The 20,594-nt window shown below is 38.0% G+C and overlaps 1 protein-coding gene across 1 annotated transcript in view; it reads left to right on the forward strand.

The window, feature by feature from the left end:
• LOC121368365 (nucleoporin GLE1-like) overlaps nucleotides 1-15,326 on the forward strand; it is a 32,897-nt gene extending 17,571 nt beyond the window's left edge. The window contains exons 4-13 of the mRNA XM_041493059.1: nucleotides 680-828; nucleotides 1,112-1,172; nucleotides 2,052-2,119; nucleotides 3,230-3,504; nucleotides 4,636-4,775; nucleotides 5,568-5,622; nucleotides 7,156-7,265; nucleotides 9,956-10,168; nucleotides 13,134-13,324; nucleotides 14,693-15,326. Of these exons, the coding sequence (XP_041348993.1) occupies nucleotides 680-828; nucleotides 1,112-1,172; nucleotides 2,052-2,119; nucleotides 3,230-3,504; nucleotides 4,636-4,775; nucleotides 5,568-5,622; nucleotides 7,156-7,265; nucleotides 9,956-10,168; nucleotides 13,134-13,324; nucleotides 14,693-15,143 (1,713 nt within the window). The 3' untranslated portion in view covers nucleotides 15,144-15,326. The remainder of the gene's footprint in view (nucleotides 1-679; nucleotides 829-1,111; nucleotides 1,173-2,051; nucleotides 2,120-3,229; nucleotides 3,505-4,635; nucleotides 4,776-5,567; nucleotides 5,623-7,155; nucleotides 7,266-9,955; nucleotides 10,169-13,133; nucleotides 13,325-14,692) is intronic.
• The last annotated feature ends 5,268 nt before the right edge of the window (nucleotides 15,327-20,594 follow it).

The following is a 20,594-nucleotide window of genomic DNA, read 5'->3' on the forward strand; positions in this document are numbered from 1 at the left end:
GAATAGTCTGGAGCCAAGCGGTGGTTGGTCCATTTCTATGAACCAAATTGCCAATGAAGAGAACCAAAAGAAACATGTTTGTTCAGTTCTTACATAATAACAATAGACTGTATTGTGCCACTTTTAGTAATACATCAAACATTTCTATGTTAGTTCGCTGATAATTATGTTCCTAACCTTGAATTACCTGTTCTTTTTAATCAATACATCTTTTTGTCTGTAGCGGAAATGTACTTCAGTAATATCCAAACAAATATTGAACCATTGCGCAAAATACATTGACAAAAGTGTCCCATGCTCTGTTTATGAATTAGCAATCTTCAAAAAGTAACCTGGGCTGTGTTCAGCCAGACCGATTGGATAAATGTCTGCTAGACTGGCTTATGTGCTTCACGGTAAACCAAATGGCCATGTTGGGAACCATTCAATTAGTTCGCGAACGTTAGCCAAACGTTTGCTGGCTGAACTTGGGGCTGGTAAGACACCTAAAAAAAGTGACTGTAAAGAACAATGGAACCAACAACAGTTCTCTGAAAATGTTTAGAATCTGAGGATTCCCGTGAACTGCTTTCATGGGAATCCACATGGATTCTCGTGAAAAAATCAAATTTTTAGCCCTGCTTCCTTTTCTTAAACTTGGAAGGTTTCATCTTTGTTCTGTTTATGTTGTATTTGCTAGGCAGCTGCTCAGGCAAAGCAAGAGGCATTCAATGAAAAGACGAAACGACTGCACCAATCGTCTCAACAGAAGCTTCAAGAACAGGAGGAAAATTTCACCAATCGAATGAAACAACTTTATGAGCAGACCAGTCAGCTCCACAAGAAAGAGTGAGTTCTCATTTCATTTTATTTATGCTTAGTTTCACACTTCTGTCCAATTATGGTTCAAGCATGCTGTCCTGGTCACGTACCTCAGTTATCTGGGCTGTCTGTACAAGAGAGAGGGTTAGTGATAACTAGTTGTTAGTCATCAGTGAGATAGAAATCAGTGTTGTCTGAATGGATGCCGGTACCAGGATGTGAACCCAGTAACTACCAGTCTTAAATTATCAATTACTATCAAAACTATATTATTGTTTAACTATCTTTTCTTTATTTTTTTGCGTTTCAGGATGGCTGAAACTGTTAGAAATGTAACTAAGCTTAAAGAAGACCACAGTACTCATTCTAAGGTAGACATTAACAAATGAACACACCAACTGCAGGGCTCGCTCTGGCACTCCCCAAATTCACCAATTGCGAATTTCAAAAACAATTGGTGCATTTTATTCTAATTTGGCAAAATAATTTATATTTAAAAAAAAGTGGGGGGGGGGGTTACCATTTTAGAAGTTTAATAAATAATTTGGCGAAATATTCTGCTTCTCCAGAGCAAGCTCTGAACTGTCTAATTGCTGAGTTTTATATCTAGTTACTGTAATAAATTGTTATATGCTTGGACAAACAATTCAACAGTTTACATTTTATGTAATTTGCAATGTGTGGTGGCTTGTGTTACATTAAAAGGATTTTTTTTTGTCACTGTAGATGTACATGTAGTTGAATTTTGTGATCTCGGTGTTGAGGGGATGGAATCAACAAACTCAAGAAATTGGTCATTTTCAATAAACATAATTAGTTGTGTGTAACATTACTTTATTTTGATACTTTGTCTTATTGAATTTTATTGTTTGAGAATAATTCATAATAAAATATGAATTTTTAGTGTTATTATTAGTAAGTATTTTTGAAATTTAATTATAAGGATTGTCTGTTATTTCTTTTATGTTCATCTGGGTTTGGAAAAAAAAAACCCATCCACGAACATATGTGAATGCTTTCAACAATTCACCCAGTGTGTGGATGATATTTTTTTGTTCATACCCAGATGAACGTAAAAGAAAAAACCAGACCATCCTTAAATGATTATTAACCTTTTGTTGTTTTTAAACAAGTTGTATACCTACATAAAAATAAACAAGGTTACAAGAGATGTGTTCTGTTTTGTTAGCAGAAATTTTAATTTTTAACTAATGATGAGGTTTGTTTTAAGTTTTAAGTCATTTTTGTAGAGATTAGATGACAAACTTCAAGAGGGTGACAGAAAACGGAGAGAGATAGCAGAAGAAGAGAGAAAAAGGTTTGCTGCATTATATATAATTTCATAGATAAATACTAGCACCAAGCTATTTTCCATTGAAAAACAACAAACAAAAGCTAGCATGCTGTAAAATAAATTGTTTCCTGTGAGTGTCATGTGCAAAATGGCGGGAAATATCAATTGGGGAATGCACTGTATACAATGTACAGTATGTTGACTGGCGTAGTCAGAAGGTTAAAATATAGCAGAATATCGCTCAGCATTAGAGTTTTTCTGTGTGGTAAATGGATATTGGGTCTCACTGGGTTATTTTCTGTTCCATCCAGTAGGTCATAATTTAATATATATGTCAAAGGTCTTGATATATATTTTACCATGTCTAAGAAAAGTGCAGGAAAACAATCTGTAGCTGCTATTGGATAATAAGAGTAGCCCTATGATAGAAGCAGTTTTCTTCTCTAATTCTCTACCGGCCTCGGTGGCGGCGTGGTTAAGCCATCGGTCAACAAGCTCATAGGTACTGGGTTCGGATCCCAGTCGAGGCATGGGATTTTTAATCCAGGTACCGACACCAAACCCTGAGAGAGTGCTCCGCAAGGCTCAATGGGTAGGTGTAAACCACTTGCACCGACCAGTGATCCATAACTGGTTCAACAAAGGCCATGGTTTGTGTTATCCTGCCTGTGGGAAGCGCAAATAAAAGATCCCTTGCTGCTAATCGGAAAGGGTAGCCCATGAAGTGGCGACAGCGGGTTTCCTCTCAAAATCTGTGTGGTCCTTAACCATATGTCTGACGCCATATAACCGTAAATAAAATGTGTTGAGTGCATCGTTAAATAAAACATTTCTTTCTTTCTCTAATTCTCTAAACCAAATGTTGCAATTACCGTATGTTAGATGTCTAATAACAGAGGCAGATCTAGGCCTGCCCCCCCCCCCCCCCCCCCCCAAATTTTGCAACAGTTATAATTTTATTTTTTATTTTTTTTATGATCCCCTTCCAAACCTCCCCCAAAGTTCCCTTGGCATTCCGCCTCATGTCACTGGGGCTCCCCTAAATGGATTTGTCTTGATCCACCACTGAATATTAACCACTGAATCAAACAGTGTGCCGGAGTGTCTTATTTAAACACAGTTCAATCGTTTCAGACAGGAAGAAATGCAGACCAGACAGATTTCCATGCAGAAAGTTCACTCCGAGTTGAAGACAATGATAGAGCAGTTTCACAATGCGTACAACGGCTGTGCATACAAACAGTATTTCGGTGACTTAGTTAACAAGTCGGTGAACTTAATGAAGCAGATAAAAGAAACAGCCGATCTGATCATCAACAGAAAGGACCCGTCGGAAGACCTCAGCGAAAAGCTCAGCAACATTTTAGATCGTGCCAAGAATGCCTATGACTGCTTAAAACAACACATAGGTTAGCAGATTTGACCATTCCTTTCAGGCTTTGGCCTGCATCGTTATCCACCCATTTGTGTGTGGATGTGTATTGTTTTCTGTATGATATAAATCTCCTAGCATGTGTATAGACAAAATGCTGTGGAAAGAATAAGATGTCAAAATAAATCATTTGAGAAAAAATAAAAATAAAATAAACATGCACATGTGAGATAGATATGCAACCTCCAACTTCCAAACAAAGCTCAATTTTATTTGTAATGACCATTATCATTTAGTTTTTCTTGATTAACTCAAATCTACATCAGATTTGAGGGATTCTGCTTGGAAAGTAGTGAATTTAGACAGTAATTTGTGAGGAATCGAACTTGGTCAGTAGTGCTCACCAGACATGATTTGGTCGTAGGATCAAGACCTCTCAGAGAGCCTATTGCTGTCCCAGTTAGTGCCCCATAACTGGTGTATCAAAGTCAGCAGTATGTGCTGTCCTGTCTTGTGGGAAAATGCTGCAGGTTTCCACTGACTATATGTTGGAATGATCAATGAAAGCTGATTCGTGACATAAATCAATCTGTTCTAGTGGTGTATGATACATTTTTTAAACTTACTATACAATCATACATTTTACCCTTTTTATCATCCATCAGAGAGGCGGGATGTAGCCCAGTGGTTAAGTGCTCGCTTGATGCACGGTCGATCCCCATGTTTGACACCCAACAGCTGATGATTAATATAGCAATGTGCTCTAGTGGTGTCGTTAAAAAACAAAAAAACTTCTATCTTCCATTAGAGGTTTTTGTAGGAGATATCGCTGGCACTATAATTTGCAATATTCTCCTAAGAGATATCGCTTCTCATAATCTTGATTAGGTTTCAAAGAATTGTTTACAATTGTCGCAAATGAAAAGAATTATAACTGATGATAAAAAGAATACCTCCCTCGTGTCTTGTGATATCATAATTTATCAGCACTCGTTGATAAAAGTAAAAAAATCCTCAGCAAGTCTGGCATTTTATACTTCTATCAACTCGTGCTGATAAATTATGATATCACGAGACACTCGGGGAGTATTCTCTATATTAACCAACATGTTTCCTTATGTCAGTGTTTTTTTGTAAGAGATTGTTGTGTTTTTGTGTCTTCAAACAGATGAAGCTAACAAAAAAGGAAAGGCTGAAGACGAAGCCAGACAAAAGTTAGCTGAGCAGGAAGCTCAAATCAGAGAGGCGCAGGCGTCGAATACAGCACCGGAACCCGTGCAAGAACAACAACCTTCAGCCACTGCATCTGTATGGTTATTACTTCTTGACTACTAAAAATATATTTGGACACCGAAATGTGATGGAATGATTTCGATTCCATCCAGAACTTCTATTACAATTTCTTTGAGATACTGACTTTTTATTCTGAATTTTATTATTAACTATCTGTGATATTTGTATTTTTTGCAGAGTTCTTTACACTGTGTTTTTTATTTAACTGTTGAATTTTTATATTGATGTTGATCATCACTTAATGTTTTGGATTTACTATAGTTTGACGCCCAGTAGCTGATGTATTTTTCATGCTGAGGTGTCGTTAAACATCTATTTTATTCTATTCTGTTCTATTACTTCTTTTTAAATAAATATGACCGTTCATCAAAATAAACAATATAATTCACTATATTGCATTACTGGGTTCTCTAAACTAGATTGTATTGGATTGGATAACATATTAACGTGCCTATATCCAATTAAGGTTCAAGCATGTCTCTCCCACACACAATCTCTGACTTAGTGGGTCCGGGACAAAGTGGGGGTGGGGGTGGGGGGGGGGGGGGGGTTGGGGATTGAATTGGCAAAATATTTTATTTTGTTAGAAAATAACTGGGTTTTTGAAGTTCAAAGATAATTTGGCAAAATGTTCTGTAGAGCTAGCCAACTCAAGCCAACACAACTCATCTGTATAAGCCAACTCAACTTTTATATAGTTAAATCAGACACAAATATAGATCTATCAAGATAAATTAATGTACATGCATAATGAAAGTATTATTATTTAAAAAAAAAAACATTTAAATTTTTGTTTTTCACCTGCAGGTAAATTCTGTGAAAGATGAAGAAACTGGACAGACCACTCCTCGGTCACCGGAAGGTTTGTTAGATATTTAATTCATCGTTAGAATTATTGTATTCATCTATTTTAATTTTCTTTCTGAAATGCACAGATCTTTTAATGCAATATGCAGCCCAGTGGTAAAGTGCTTCCTTGATGCACAGTCTATGATCGGTCCCAGTTGGTGTATTAAAGGCTGTGGTATGTACTATCCTGTCTGTGGGATGATGCATATAAAAGATCCCTTGCTACTAATGAGACATATGTCAGAATTACCAAATGTTTGCCATCCAATAGGCAGGGATGTGAGAGCTACATGGAAACGCGTAAATGCGCTTTTCCATTTCGTCTTTAAAAAACACCCCAAAAAACAAAAACGATGTGAAAACGAAAAAATTAAAGTAGCATCGTGCGATCATAAGTAGTATTCGCATGTAGTACATTCCCTTGGTTGGATTTCGTCATCTTCGCTGCAATTGGCCAGTTTCATCCAATCCAGGATATGCTATTTGAAAGCCTTTGTTCTACTTGGGAAGAAAGAAGGTGAGTAGTAAGCTTTTTTGTTCCCACCCCTCTCACATCCCTGAATAACTGATAGTTAATAAAATCAATGTGCTCTAGTGGTGTCGTTAAACAAAACAAACTTTAACAACGCAGTATTCACCATCTGCAGGAGTGAGATGGACATCTCTGATTTCATAGTGATGCAGTGTTTTTTAAAATGACTACAAGACTTGAGGAGATTAATTCCAAAATGCTATTTAACCATTTACATCATTTTGAGAAAAAACATGGTTTTGCTGTGACATGACTTAGCACATATCACACGTAGCACACTTCAGACAGCCTGTTCAGTTGGCAGAGATTGCGTTTTTGAAAACATTTATTGTTGTATTGTTGAGTCGTACTAACAGCAGAATACCTTCACGGTTAACTCTTTGGGAGCGCAGGATGTAGCTCAAGCAATGGCCTGTCCGCCTGTGCAGTGGTCCGTCATCGGATCAATCCTTCTCAGTAGACCCATTTGCAGTTTGGGCTATTTTCCGTTCCAACCAGTGGTCCACAACTGGTTCATCAAAGGCCGTGGTATGTGCTGTCCTGTATGGGAAAGTGCATATAAAAGACCCCTTGCCCCTTGTCGGAAAGAGTAGCCTATGTGGTGGCAACAGGTTTCCTCTAAAGAAATATGTCAGAATGACCATATGTTTGACGTCCAATAGCCGATGATAAAATAAAAATAATGTGCTCTAGAGGCATTGTTAAATAAAACAAACTTCTTTTTTTTTCACAGCTAACTCAAAAATCTGGAGATTGGTGTATATTGTGTTAGTTTGCATCAAGGCACTTGACAACGTACACTGATAATGAGCACACACAAGTTTATATTAAATCTAGTCGTTTGAGGCTTACATTTATCAGTGAATGATTGTATGGGATGGTGAGATGAAATAATAGGTGTAAAGAGCCACAGGTCTGTTTTGAGTGTTCTTGATGCTGTCTTGAGACAGCATGTGGGGCACTGGAATCCGCAGAATTTTATCCCAAAATTACAACTCTTGTTTTTATTTCCAGAGAAACGGAAACGATCTGTTATAGAGGAGGTTGTGAAGGATTTTATCGAAAGCCGCATGCATGTGAATGAAGTAGACAAGACTTTGGCTAATTTTGTTAATAACTCACAGGTTTGTTTTTTTACTAGTTACAATAGATCTTTTCGTCGTCGTCCAAGAGTATTGCAGATAATAGGGGTGGGATTTAGCTCAGTCAGTTGAGTGCTTACTTGAAGTGCTTGCGTCGCAGGATCAAACCACCTTGGTGGATCCATTCAGCTGATTGGTTTTTTTTTAATCATTCCAACCAGTGCACTACTTAGAGAATAACTAACGAGCTACGAGGAATTACAAATTATCTGTCCCGAGTGAATGCATGTTGTAAACCCGAGCCTTTGGTGAGGGTTTTACAACGTTCATTCACGAGGGACAGATAATTTGTAACTCCTCGTAGCGAGTTGGTTATTCTCTTTATTACCCATTGTTAATTTTAACTGATTTTTTAAATGTAAAAATTCTTCTGCAGTCTACAACAAAGCCATCAGCCATTACATCATATAATCTTTAAGCACGTTACATGACGTAATGTTAGTGATGTCATAGCATAACGGCATTCTTTTCACAACCAAATGTTTACAGTACAAAATAAAACGACTGTACATGTAGTTGCCTTAGAAAATAATTATTTTTATATACTACTGAAGCCGCTGCTTATGAAAATATACCATTTCATGTTTACGAAACAAATGAGTCCAGTTTTTTTATTATAAATCTTTGTAGAGCGTATAACGTATGTGTAATCTGACTCATGAATGGAAACATTATATGAATGAAAGTGAAGTTCCGTCCATGGCAACCAACCAACCAAATGTGATTTTTAAGCCAGCCAATCAATGGCTGTAGAAGCAATCTGCACACTGTGTAGAGATCAAACAAATATTATCCCGTATATTTGAGCCCATATGGGTAATAAATCTGTATATTTGCTTTCCTGTCTGTGGGAAAGTGCACATAAAAGATCCCTTGCCACTGATGGAAAAATTTAGCGGGTTTCATCTCTAACACGTATATGTCAAAATTACCTAATGTTTGACATCAAATAGCTGATAATTAATAAATCAATGTGCTTTAGTGGTGTCGTTAAACAAAACAAACTCTTCTTTTTTGTGGTCATTTTCTCAAGTGTTAATTTTCACTCAAAATATATATATATATATATATATACTCTTCAAAAGAAGAAACGCAAAACCACATTGTCGTAACATTTGGAGAATTGATTTAATTATTGAATGGTGAGTCCGATAATTACCAAATGTTGCAGGATTGTTCACAATTCACTCTAGTCCATTGTGAGTAAGTGATAGGACACACCACCAAGGTCAAGGTCATCTAGAGTCCATACTGGGTGTGGCCTCCGCGTGTGTTGACAACTGCCTGGCACCGCCTGCCCATTGAAGCAACCAGAGTATGGATGACGTCCCGGGGGATGGTGGCCCACTCGGCCTGCAAGGCTGCTGCCAGCTCGGGCAGGGTCTGGGGCTGTGGTTGTCGCTGTCGGAGGCGTCGGTCCAACTCGTCCCATAGATGCTCAATTGGGTTCAAATCCAGTGATATCGATGGCCAAGGAAGGACATTAATGTTGTTGTTCTGTAGGAAAGCCGTTGTGAGGCCTGGCGTTGTCATGTTGGAACACTGCGTTGGCGTTGGCCATAACTGGAACGATGTGTGGCCGGAGGATCTGGTCAATGTAGCCCTGTGCATTCAGGTTGCCCTGCACGTGGACCAGGTCAGTTCTGCCAGTGTGTAAGATGGCTGCCCACACCATGACACTACCCCCGCCGAATCTGTCCACTTCCTGCACGCAGTTTGCCGCATAACGTTCACCATGACGCCTATACACGCGACATCTTCCATCATGACGTCGGAGCAGAAATCGGGACTCGTCACTGAACCACACCTGTCTCCATCGCAGTTGAGGCCATTGTCGATGAATCTGGCACCACTGCAGTCGGAGTCGACGGTGTTGTGGTGTTAAGATGTCACCTCGAACTGGACGTCTGGCATGAATTCCTACCTCACGTAGGCGGTTCCGTACGGTCTGGTCGGATATCCTGCGCAAACCTGGTATTGCTGCGGCTGTGGAGGTGGCAGTAGTCAATCGTTCCCAAAGGTGGCGTACCCGGATGTAGCGGTCCTGCCCGGGGGTAGTGACCCGTGGTCGACCGGATCTAGGGAGGTCACGTGTTGATCCATGTTGCTGGTAACGGTCCCACAGTCTGGAGATGGTGCTTGGGGACACATGGAATGCCCTGGCAACGGCCGTTCTGGATTCGCCTGCGTCTAGTCGGCCGATGGCATTGTTTCTCTGCGGTTCACTGAGACGTGGCATGTCCTGGATTGTCAACTGTCGGCCAGATACAGAGGCCAGGCAAGCGAACACCCTGCACTTTTATACTGTCGGTGTTCATGTTACACGTGCAGACAACGCACGTGCAGTGGTGACATGGTTTGCACGTGGCTGCGTTTTTGCGAATATTCACATTTTGGAACTTTATTGTACAGTAGCTGCGTTTTATCGAATGTAACCATGGGAATGTGTTTGGGACATGCAATGACCTTATATTCACAAAGCATGAACCGGTAGGAAACATAAAATCGGAGTTATAACCCATTTGTACCCTTTTGCGTTTCTTTTTTTGAAGAGTATATATATATTTTTTTTTATTTAATAGTTATGTTCACATATCAGTAACATAGTTATTTTATCCACATTTTATTTGACATCTTTTTCTTTCTTTTTTAAAAATCTTTGTACATATCAGATGAAAAAGTACAAGTTCAGCCTGCAGAAAGCCGTGAATGTTCCCGTCAATGCCATCGCACCACAGAGCGGAACTCACCTGCGCTCTCAGATTCAGAAACTCCTTCACCTGTTGAGTGGTAGCCAGGTGGAGGTCTCAGGGAAACACGTATCAGCCAAAGAAGTCCCAGAAGGCCTGCTTTTCTGTAAACACCTCATTGCTAAAATGATAGTGGTATGTTTTGTTTTGTTTTTTTGTTGTTTTTTTGTTGTTTTTTGTTTTTTGTTTTTTTGTGTGTGTTTTTTTTTTTGTTTTTTTCACTTAACCATCCTAGGGCAGGACATAGCCCAGTGGTAATGTGTTCGCTTGATGCACGGTTGATCTAGGATCGATCTCTGTCGGTGGACCCACTGGGCTATTTCTCATTCCAGCCAGTGCTCCACAACTGGTGTAACAAAGCCCGTGGTATGTGTACTATCCTGTCTGTGAGATGGTACATATAAAAGATCCCTTGCTGCTAATCGAAAAGAGTAGACCATGAAGTGGTGACAGCAGGTTTCCTCCCTGAATATCTGTGTGGTCCTTAACCATATGTCTGACGCCATATAACCGTAAATAAAATGTGTTGAGTGCATCGTTAAATAAAACATTTCCTTCCTTTCCTTTCTTCCTTAACCATCCTACTGCTGTAAATCATAAGCATTAGTACAGAATGGGTACTGTCAGAATGTATTTAAAGTATATTTAAAAAACAAAAGAATTAAAGTATACATTTAAAAATATTTATTTATTAGTACCCCTACTGGTCCAACTGGTTGAGACTATAGGTTTTATCTCTGTCAGTCTTGTCTGTCTGTCACATATTTTCTGGACCTTTTTTTTTCATAATTGTTCCAGATATTGAGCTGACATTTTGTATATAGGTTTATAATGTATTGTTACAGATCGTTTGACTTTTATGGTGATTTACCCAGTTTTGCAGAGTTATGGCTCTTGAACTTTAAAAAATAATAATTTGTTTTTCAGACTCTTTTTTTTTTGTAATGCCTCAAGATATTGAGCTAAAATTTTGTGTAAAACTTTATCATGTACTGTTACCAATCAAATTTGATTTTTATGGTGATTTACTGATTTTTTTATAAGCGTTATAGCCCTTGAACTTAGGATATACAAAAGTCGGTAAGGGCTAATTTGCATAAGCTGCTAACGACATGCGGTAGCCGAAAAAAACTATACAGTTCATTAATATTTTAGCATTTCCATTGGCGCGGGTGCTGATAGCGCGGAAAAAAAACCCAGCATACACGGAGCATCCTCCACTTCATCTTCAATCATGTGTGAATTCACAAGTGAAATGATGGAGCAAATAATTGAATTAGTAACAGAAAATCCACCAAATTTTCGTCCAAATTCTATATATTCTGTAGAAGTAACAGTAATAGTTTTCATCCATTACTAATGACATGTTTAAATACTAAAATGAAATTAACAGAATGAATCGCGCAGAACAAGTTTCACAGCAGCTATTAGGTATGGGGGTGGGATGTAGCCCAGTGGTAAAGCGCTCACTCGATGCACGGTTGGTCTGGGATCGAACCTCGTCGGTGGGCCCATTGGGCTATTTCTCATTCCAGCCAGTGCACCTACGACTGGTATATCAAAGGCCGTAGTATGTACTACCTTTTCTGTGGGATGGTGCGTATAAAAGATCCCTTGCTGCTAACCGATAAGAGTAACCCATGAAGTGATTCCCAGTCTGGAGCTCCACGCGGTAAGACGTGTTTGTTTCGCTTGTGCACACTACATGTGCTTTCATGTGCTCGACTTGGGGGGTCCTTCATTTCGTTGTTTTTGTCAGCGAAATGAAGTTTTCTACTGGGATGTATGCGGCCATTGTAACTGATTGAACGCTGGAACGCTTCTCATTTCGACAGCCTGCACCACCAGGTTGGATTCTTTTTTAGCGAGATTCCTTGCCTCCATGTCATTTCTCCGTCTGACTGTCGACTTGTTTTTTTCGTGCTCGTATGACGGCCATTCTGCAGAACGTCACGGTTGTTTGCGTTTAGTCTCTACATGTCCGAGCCTGTCCTAGCAGCACTGGAAGATTGACCGCCCCACTCTAAGAAGAAATAGGAAGCAGGGTCGGCCCCTACTACTCTTTTTCTAGACTTTACCTTGCTTTATAGTGATACCATCTCGTATCCTTGGAGTCGGGCCCGTCCGCACCACTATACCAACCCATGACAACTGGACTATACCCTAGTATGATACTCTCTCGTTCAGACGGATCCGGCTTCTCAAGATCTGTATTTCAGCACAGCACTACACCTTCAACGTCTATCGACTGTCAATCTAGGGGTTTTCTTGACGGGATGCAACCCATCTCGTCCCTTTAAGCTGTGCACTCAAACGGCCTTAACGAGGCCACTCGCGTGGACATATCGATCGGACTTTAAACTTTTAAAAATATTATTAAATAGTCCGATCCTCTCTTCTTTCTCTTATTTAATTTTGGACTGTCCTTCTAAAATGCTCCAAATTATATAAATATTCGGCCAAGCAGTCAATTCTTTTTTATTTTTGGCTTGTAACCTTTTTATTTTTTTTATTTAATCTATTAAGGTTTTTACTAATTGCTATTTTCAAAATTCTGCCCATTTCTGTCCGTCAGGGCATATCTTTCTTATCAATTTATATAGGATCATCAAACCTTGCATGCAAGTACAACTTGGGATGGTTGTGTGTCATGAACCATAACTAGGTCATCACAACCTACTTTTCACACATTACTGCACATTAAGGGAAATCCTTGTCCAGGCTATATATATATATATCTTCCGTATTAATTCATATAGGATCATCAAACCTTGCATGCAAGTACAACTTGGGATGGCAGTGTGTCATGAACCATAACTAGGTCATCACAACCTACTTTTCACACATTACTGCACATTGAGGGAAATCCTTGTCCAGGCTATATATATATACATGTATATCTTCCGTATTAATTCATATAGGATCATCAAACCTTGCATGCAAGTACAACTTGGGTTGGCGGTGTGTCCCTTACCATTACTAAGTCACTGCGACCTTCTTTTCATCCCACTCCTGACAGGCTTATCATGTACCTCACCGTACTCTTGTTAATATTAAGTACATGTATTTACATTGGTTTTGTTTGTTGTTTCTGTTATAGAAAAAGGCAGAGGAGCAAGTGACATCCAATCATGAATCAGCTTTCTCCATTGCCATGGTAGCAGTCGGTCTCTGGCAGGAACACGCTGACCTCGGCAAAATGTTGCTGCATCACTTCTATGTTTCCTGCCCTTACATTATCCCGTATTACATGCCACGGCAGGATGGCATGACCCTGGAACAGTACCACAGGTTCGGTTTAATTGTCACCACTTACTTTAAACAAAAAAAGTAAAAATGTCCATGTTGACATCAGATGTTATTTGTTATATCTTGTGGTACTTTCAAAGCAACTGTCTTATACATGTTTTAAACTGAACATTCGCATAGTCACCTCCAGAACAGTAACACCACACGCAAGCTTAAATAAGCTGGCAATCAATACATTTCATCAACTATTTGGTTTGGGCATTTTCATTACACACAATTTATGGTGACATTATTAAGGGAAATATTGAGCATAGATGCTTACATTCAATAAGCAAGAGGGGGCGAGACGTAGCCCAGTGGTAAAGCATCCGCCCGATGCATGGTCGGGTCGGTCTGGGATCGATCCCCGTTGGTGGGCCCATTGGGCTATTTCTCGTTCCAGCCAGTGCACCACGAATGGTGCTTCAAAGGCCATGGTATGTACTACCCTGTCTGTGGGATGGTACATATAAAAGATCCCTTGCTGCTAATTGAAAAGAGTAGCCCCTGAAGTAGCGACAGCGGGTTTCCTCTCTCAATATCTGTGTGGTCCTTAACCATATGTTTGATGCCATGTAACCGTAAATAAAATGTGTTGAGTGCATCGTTAAATAAAATATTTCTTTCCTTCCTTCAATAAGCAAGAAGTGGGGTGGGGGATCTAACTCCTCGGTAAAATACCTATTCTCTAATTGGATTTTTTTTCCTGTCCCAAGCAGTGCCCCACAATTGGTATATCAAAGGCCATGGTATGTGCTGTCCTATCTGGGAAAGTGCACATAAAAGATCCCATGCTGCTAATAGTAATGGAAAAATGTTGCAAGCATCCTCTAAGACTTTGTGTACAAAATATCCAAATGTTTGACATCCAGTAGCCGATGATTAATAAACCAATGTGCTCTAGTGGTGTCATTAAACAGAACAAACTTTCTTTTCAACATCACCTGTCCTCAAACTAGTGCATATTCCGCTCATGAAAACGAAGGAAGTTACAGTCACGTGACCGGAACAGGAAGGGGTGCACAGTAGAAGAATTTTAGGCCATCCCATTGACGGTTGGGATATTCGAACCAGATTACCATCCTTAGGGGAATATGCATTAGTTTGAGGACAGGTGATGTATCTATAAAAGAGAAAACACTCCCAAGTTTTCTCCATTTTAACTTTCACTAAGCAAGGTTGGGATGGTGTAGATCAGAAGTAAATAACTCACCTGATGTGTGATGTGATATAGGATCATTCCCCCCGTAATGGAAATAATAGCGTTGGGTTTTTTCAGACTTCAACTACAGATAAATTATCAAACATTTACAAAAAATGTTTAATTCTGTTTTCCCCCAGTTAGATTTTAACTTCACTTTTACTTTGCAGAGTTCTTGGTTACAAAGTCGAAGGCGGCAGCATTGAAGCACAGGACAAGTTCCTCAAGAGGATGTCGGGACTGATGAGACTTTATGCTGCCATTCTGATTTCCTCCCCTCCCAAGACGAACCAGCCTCACCCTCACGGAATAGAGCACGCCTGGATCTGGCTGACACGCATTCTGAACATGGACCCACAGCCCGACATCACTGCTACCATGACCTTTGATCTGCTACAGGTGACCGGACATGACCTGTTCGGCAACTACAAAATGCAGTTTGTGAAACTCGTGTATCTCCTGTACAAAGACCTTCTGCCGAAGATGAAGAACATTGCAGCCACAGGTGGACCTGTTGCTAGACTAGAAAACTTTCTGGAAACTCTTCTAAAGAACTTGAAGAACAGAATGGCACCACAGCAACCAGATGGCTACCTTCCTCCTGGATTCTGGTTTTCTTGATAGTTGGTGTTACGTTAACAAAAAAAAGCCAAAAACCCTGGTAAAACATGCACACAAAAGCAGAACAAGATTTATTTTAAAACATTTTGTATGTTGTTGATTTATGTGTACATAAATTTCTAGATTAAAGAAAACAAAAATTATGCATTGTTAACCACAATGATTTTTGGGTATTCAACTAAAGATCTATTGAAATTAGTTGTTTTTATATGCCCGTCTATGATCGGTCGTATGGTGTCCGTATGTACGTCCGTCTGTTAACTTTTTCTTGTCCAGACCATATCTTACATACAGATGCATAAAGGATCATCAAACCTCACATGTAGCAACAACTTATGATGGCGGTTTGTCGCATACTATTACTAGATCATTGTGACCTACTTTTCACCGGTCTACTGCACATAACAGTAAATCCTTGTCCGGACCACATCTTGCATACAGGATCATCAAACCTCACATGTAGCAACAACTTGGGATGGCGGTTTGTCGCATACTATTACTAGATCATTGTGACCTACTTTTCACCGGTCTACTGCACATAACCGTAAATCCTTGTCCGGACCACATCTTGCATACAGGATCATCAAACCTCACATGTAGCAACAACTTGGGATGGCGGTGTGTTGCCTACTATTACTAGATCACTGTGACCTACTTTTCACCGGTATACTGCATTTAACAGTAAATTCTTGTCTGGACTATATCTTGCATAAGGACCATCGAACCTCACATGTAAGAACAACTTAGGATGGTGGTGTGTCACATAGAATTACTAGGTCTCTGTGATACAAATAAATAAAATAATTTGTCTATATTCTGAACATCATATGGTTTTCCATCAAACTCCTGATGGGCGTGTCATGTACCTCATTGGTACTCTCTATGACTGAACTGGATATGGAAAATTAAAATGAGTGGTGGTGGTGTTAAATAAAACAAACTTTTACTTAACATCTTCATACAACCATACCTTTCACCTATTGAACACGTTTTGGAACATCATTGGAAGTCTCTGAAACAGTCGACATACAACCATACCTTTCACCTATTGAACACGTTTTGGAACATCATTGGAAGTCTCTGAAACAGTCGACATACAACCATACCTTTCACCTATTGAACACGTTTTGGAACATCATTGGAAGTCTCTGAAACAGTTGACATACAACCATACCTTTCACCTATTGAACACGTTTTGGAACATCATTGGAAGTCTCTGAAACAGTCGACATACAACCATACCTTTCACCTATTGAACACGTTTTGGAACATCATTGGAAGTCTCTGAAACAGTCGACATCATCCGACCAATTTGGCAGAGTTAGGTGCCAGGCTCCAGGAATAGGACAGGATCCCTAAAATACTACTGGATGTTTGATCAGGTGAACTGCAGGGCTTTAACCCTTATTAGTGCATGAAAGAAAAAGCTTCACTTTCAAAATAACGACACTTAATTGTTGCTTTTCTGAGTCGATAACTTGTCACATGTTTTTGTTTTGCCACTAATTACTATTGCAACAAATATTAAAACATCTCTATTATAGTGTGTTATTTATTTTAATATCCCCTACTTATTTTGAACAGTATATTATGAAATATATTTAACCATGCCATCTTCAATTCCCATTGGCAAACAACAGCTTAGAGCCGAAAATATAAATAAAGACAAACACTTTCCACTTTCACCAGAAACCTCCCTGCAAAAGCATTGAAAGGTTTCATTTTAATAGAAATGCAAGTACAGTGTCAAGTATAGTTTAAGCTACTCACTGAAATTTACATGTAAACTATAGTAAGATTGATATCACAATTCCAGCTAGACAACAACTGGTCACATCTGGTGTGTGTTTACACGAACACATTTTGTCCAGTCACCACTGTAAATACACTGGTTTAACAAGATATCTCTCTTGTCAAATGAACAAAATGCTTCCCATTAACAGTAATTTGAAACAAAAAAATACTGCCTCATAGAGCGAATAACCAGTTATTGTGTTATGATATCCACTTTATCCTGTGACGGTTATAATGTCTAATGCCACGAGGTTCCACTAAATGGTATTCGACCTAAGCAAGATAAAGCTGATATTGAAAAACAGAAATTGGTTATTTTATTTATCCTGCAATCCCTATATAATTCGAAAAATTAATGAAATTAATCATTTTATTACCCAACTTTACAGTTTTCTAGTGTAGTAGGCTCGCGTGTTGAATGCCTTATCGTCAACAATAACTATTTGTTATTTTTAAAATAAAAATTGTTTTCAAAATGTTTTTTAAAAATCAAAACCATTGACTGGAAATAAAATAATAAGTAACTTTGAACAATACAACATTTTCTTATTGATCATAACTAGTGTAAAAGTAGTTCCATGTTAAAAAATCTTATTTTTGGTCAATGACTGAAAATATAGAGATAAATCTAGTCATAAGTTGCCACTATGTTCAACACAAAACAATCATATACATGTATATGTAGTAATATTTTTAAAATCAAGTAAAACAGATAAAGATTTTTTAGTTGTTAAAATTAAACAGACTTCCCTGAGTTTGCTATCATTGTTAATATATTCCCAACAAGTCATTTTAGCTACTAACAAAAAAAGAAGTTTTGTTTTGTTTAACGACCCTTAGCTATGGCACTATTGGAAAATATTCATTTTAGTGTTTAAAATATTTTTAAAAAACCCCAAAAACCACTTTAGGCAAATCTATTTTTATAATGATAATTAAAAAAAAATGTATGACAAACACATTAATTCATTCAGTTAATAAAATGTATCCCACTTTCACTAAATAAAAGTACTTGTTACGACAGCACCAACAAAATACATACTATTAAGACTGTTTTCAACATAGATTTGATAGTTTTTCCTCAAAAAAATGCTTTTAAATTTCAAAACTTTACCTTATGTATAAACAAGAACATTTCAAGGAAGATGTCCTGGCCGTCATTGAACTTGTTCAAAATAATTGGGTTATGTTATTGCATTAAAAGGGAGATGCTGCCATTGATAAATATTGTGAGCATGTGGTCCTATAACAAGCCAAAACAAAAGCGACTCTATCCAGTTTGTATTGGCAAATTCAATAATGGACAAAAGTGTCTTCACTTTTGAATAAGTTTTGGTCTCCTTTGGGTTAGATACCCATTAATTCTACTTCATAAAAAATATGAGTATTTCACAAAAGATTCTGTCAAGTAGGGGCCTATAGATATGGCAATTCCAACCCAAGGGCTGAGGTTAATTGCAACCCAGTTTGTAACTGTCTTATTTATACCAAAACTTGAACTATTTTTATTTTAAGCTACGGAAGCAAAAAATTTTGAAAACTTGTTCATCAAAGATGAAAGATTTCTGGATTTTTAATTATCTGTATAGTGTTTCGGGGGTTTTCAAAAAGTTTCCACATTCTTCATCCAAAAGAGATATGACGTTTGCCGATTCTTTGCATACATTCTGAATGGGACCCATCATTATAGAGAATTGTGCAACCCTAACCATAGGGCTAAATTCAGTACCCAACCACCAAAATAAAAATTTCGCTTTTTTTTTTTTGATAACCCACTTTTATCTTTATTTATACATCAGAGAAACAAAACTGATCATAAGCACTAAAAAAATAGCTCTATTCTTGTAAGACATAAAACTAAACAACTTCATCATTACTACAAATTAAAAAAAATTATTTGTTGGAATATTAAAGAAAACCCCCACCTACAATATGAACCGGCACCTTAGCAGGTAAAAGTTAAAACAATGAAATGGTATAAACCCACAAGTAAATACTATTTCAGCCTTGGACTAAAATTATTTTCTAATTGTAGAGTTTGATGTGAAATAAATCTGCCTAAATTGCAGCAATTTTGGATTTGTGTTACTTGCATGATTGACCACTACTTGCACATTACTTCTGTTTATTACTATAAACCAAGAAACAAATGTGTGCATATATACATTTTGCTTTTTTTTTGCACTCATGCAAAATTTACAAGTGTGCATTTTGGGGGGGGGGGTGCAAAATTTACACATCAAGAAAACGCACAATTATATGTATTCACAGGAAAAAAAAGAAAAGAAAAAAAAAAAAAAAAGTCCCAATATTAATCAAATTTACAGTTTTAAAAGTTGTGTTATTTTAACAGTGTCTGGTCAAATGAAGTTATTTGCCTTTATTATTTTAAATTATGATTCTTTGGATCCAGACTGAATATCAGGACTAACAAAGATATACTGATGGAAAGAAATAAGGGAACACATGAAATTGTAGACATTATTTAATTCACTACTAGTAAGTTGTAATGTGGGATTGAAGTCGGTAGTGTTGAATGAGCTGTTTATATGTTCCCAGTCAACTTCTGACAATATGAATTGATTTTTGATGCAGTCATTATTTCTTGTTGCTTTCCATCAGTATATTTGTATCAGAGTTGTCATTTAGGCTGTAAATACTTTGCCTAGCCTGTGTGTTTGTCACTTGCCAATATTTTACAAAATAATGCATATCATATGAAAACATAATTATATATTTGAAACATTAAACATAAATCGTAATGCCATTCAATAAAAATGGTATGCTTTCAATTTTAATCATTCCATTGTGACCGTTAATAAAAAATAAGATTTTAACACTTCACTGTCGGCCATTCCACTGTGACTGACACATATAAAACATAAGCCACAATGTCAGATATCACAAATTAGGCACATGTTAAGATCATGAAACGCTCTGCAGTTCAAATTAATATTAAGCTATAAGGATAAAATTATAAAAGCATGTTCTGATAAACAAAGATGGCTGCATTCACTAAAAACTGACACCAACATTAATTTTTTTTGATTCTGATGCAATATACTAACTTTAATGTTTTGATTTCTGTTGTCAGGTTGGCAACTTGACAGGAATTTAAACTGTCTGCCTTTATCTGGGGCATAGCCAGAGAGGAAAAAACGCTGAGACAAACCCAGACCTGTAAAATAAATATCAGTGCCAGGGGAAAAATAAAATAAATCTGGGGAAATTCCAGATGAGGTAAGCACCTCGTCTGCCTCATGCTGGCTATGTCATTGATTATTTTCATTTACCCGGGGTGATTGGGCATCCATTAAATTCGAACACTGTAAATTACAATGTGCCCTTTTCATTTGATTGTTGGGCCATCTCGATGGTAGCGTTTGTAGATAACCTGACTATAGGGTTTATACTATATATCCAGTTCTGTAGTACCAACTTGGCTACAAAATTAACATAAAAACAAATATAAACCACATTTTAGGTAGGTACTGGGATCGCAGCCCGGTACAGTCTCTCACCCAGAGAGTTTTAACAACTCAATGGGTAGGTGTAAAACCACTACACCCTCTTCTCTCACTAACCACTAACAAGTAACCCACTGTGGTGGACAGACAGCCCAGATAGTTGAAGTGTGTGCCCAGAACAGTGTGTTTG

This window comes from Gigantopelta aegis, chromosome 3 (assembly GCF_016097555.1).
Source record: "Gigantopelta aegis isolate Gae_Host chromosome 3, Gae_host_genome, whole genome shotgun sequence".
Lineage (NCBI taxonomy): Eukaryota > Metazoa > Mollusca > Gastropoda > Neomphalida > Peltospiridae > Gigantopelta > Gigantopelta aegis.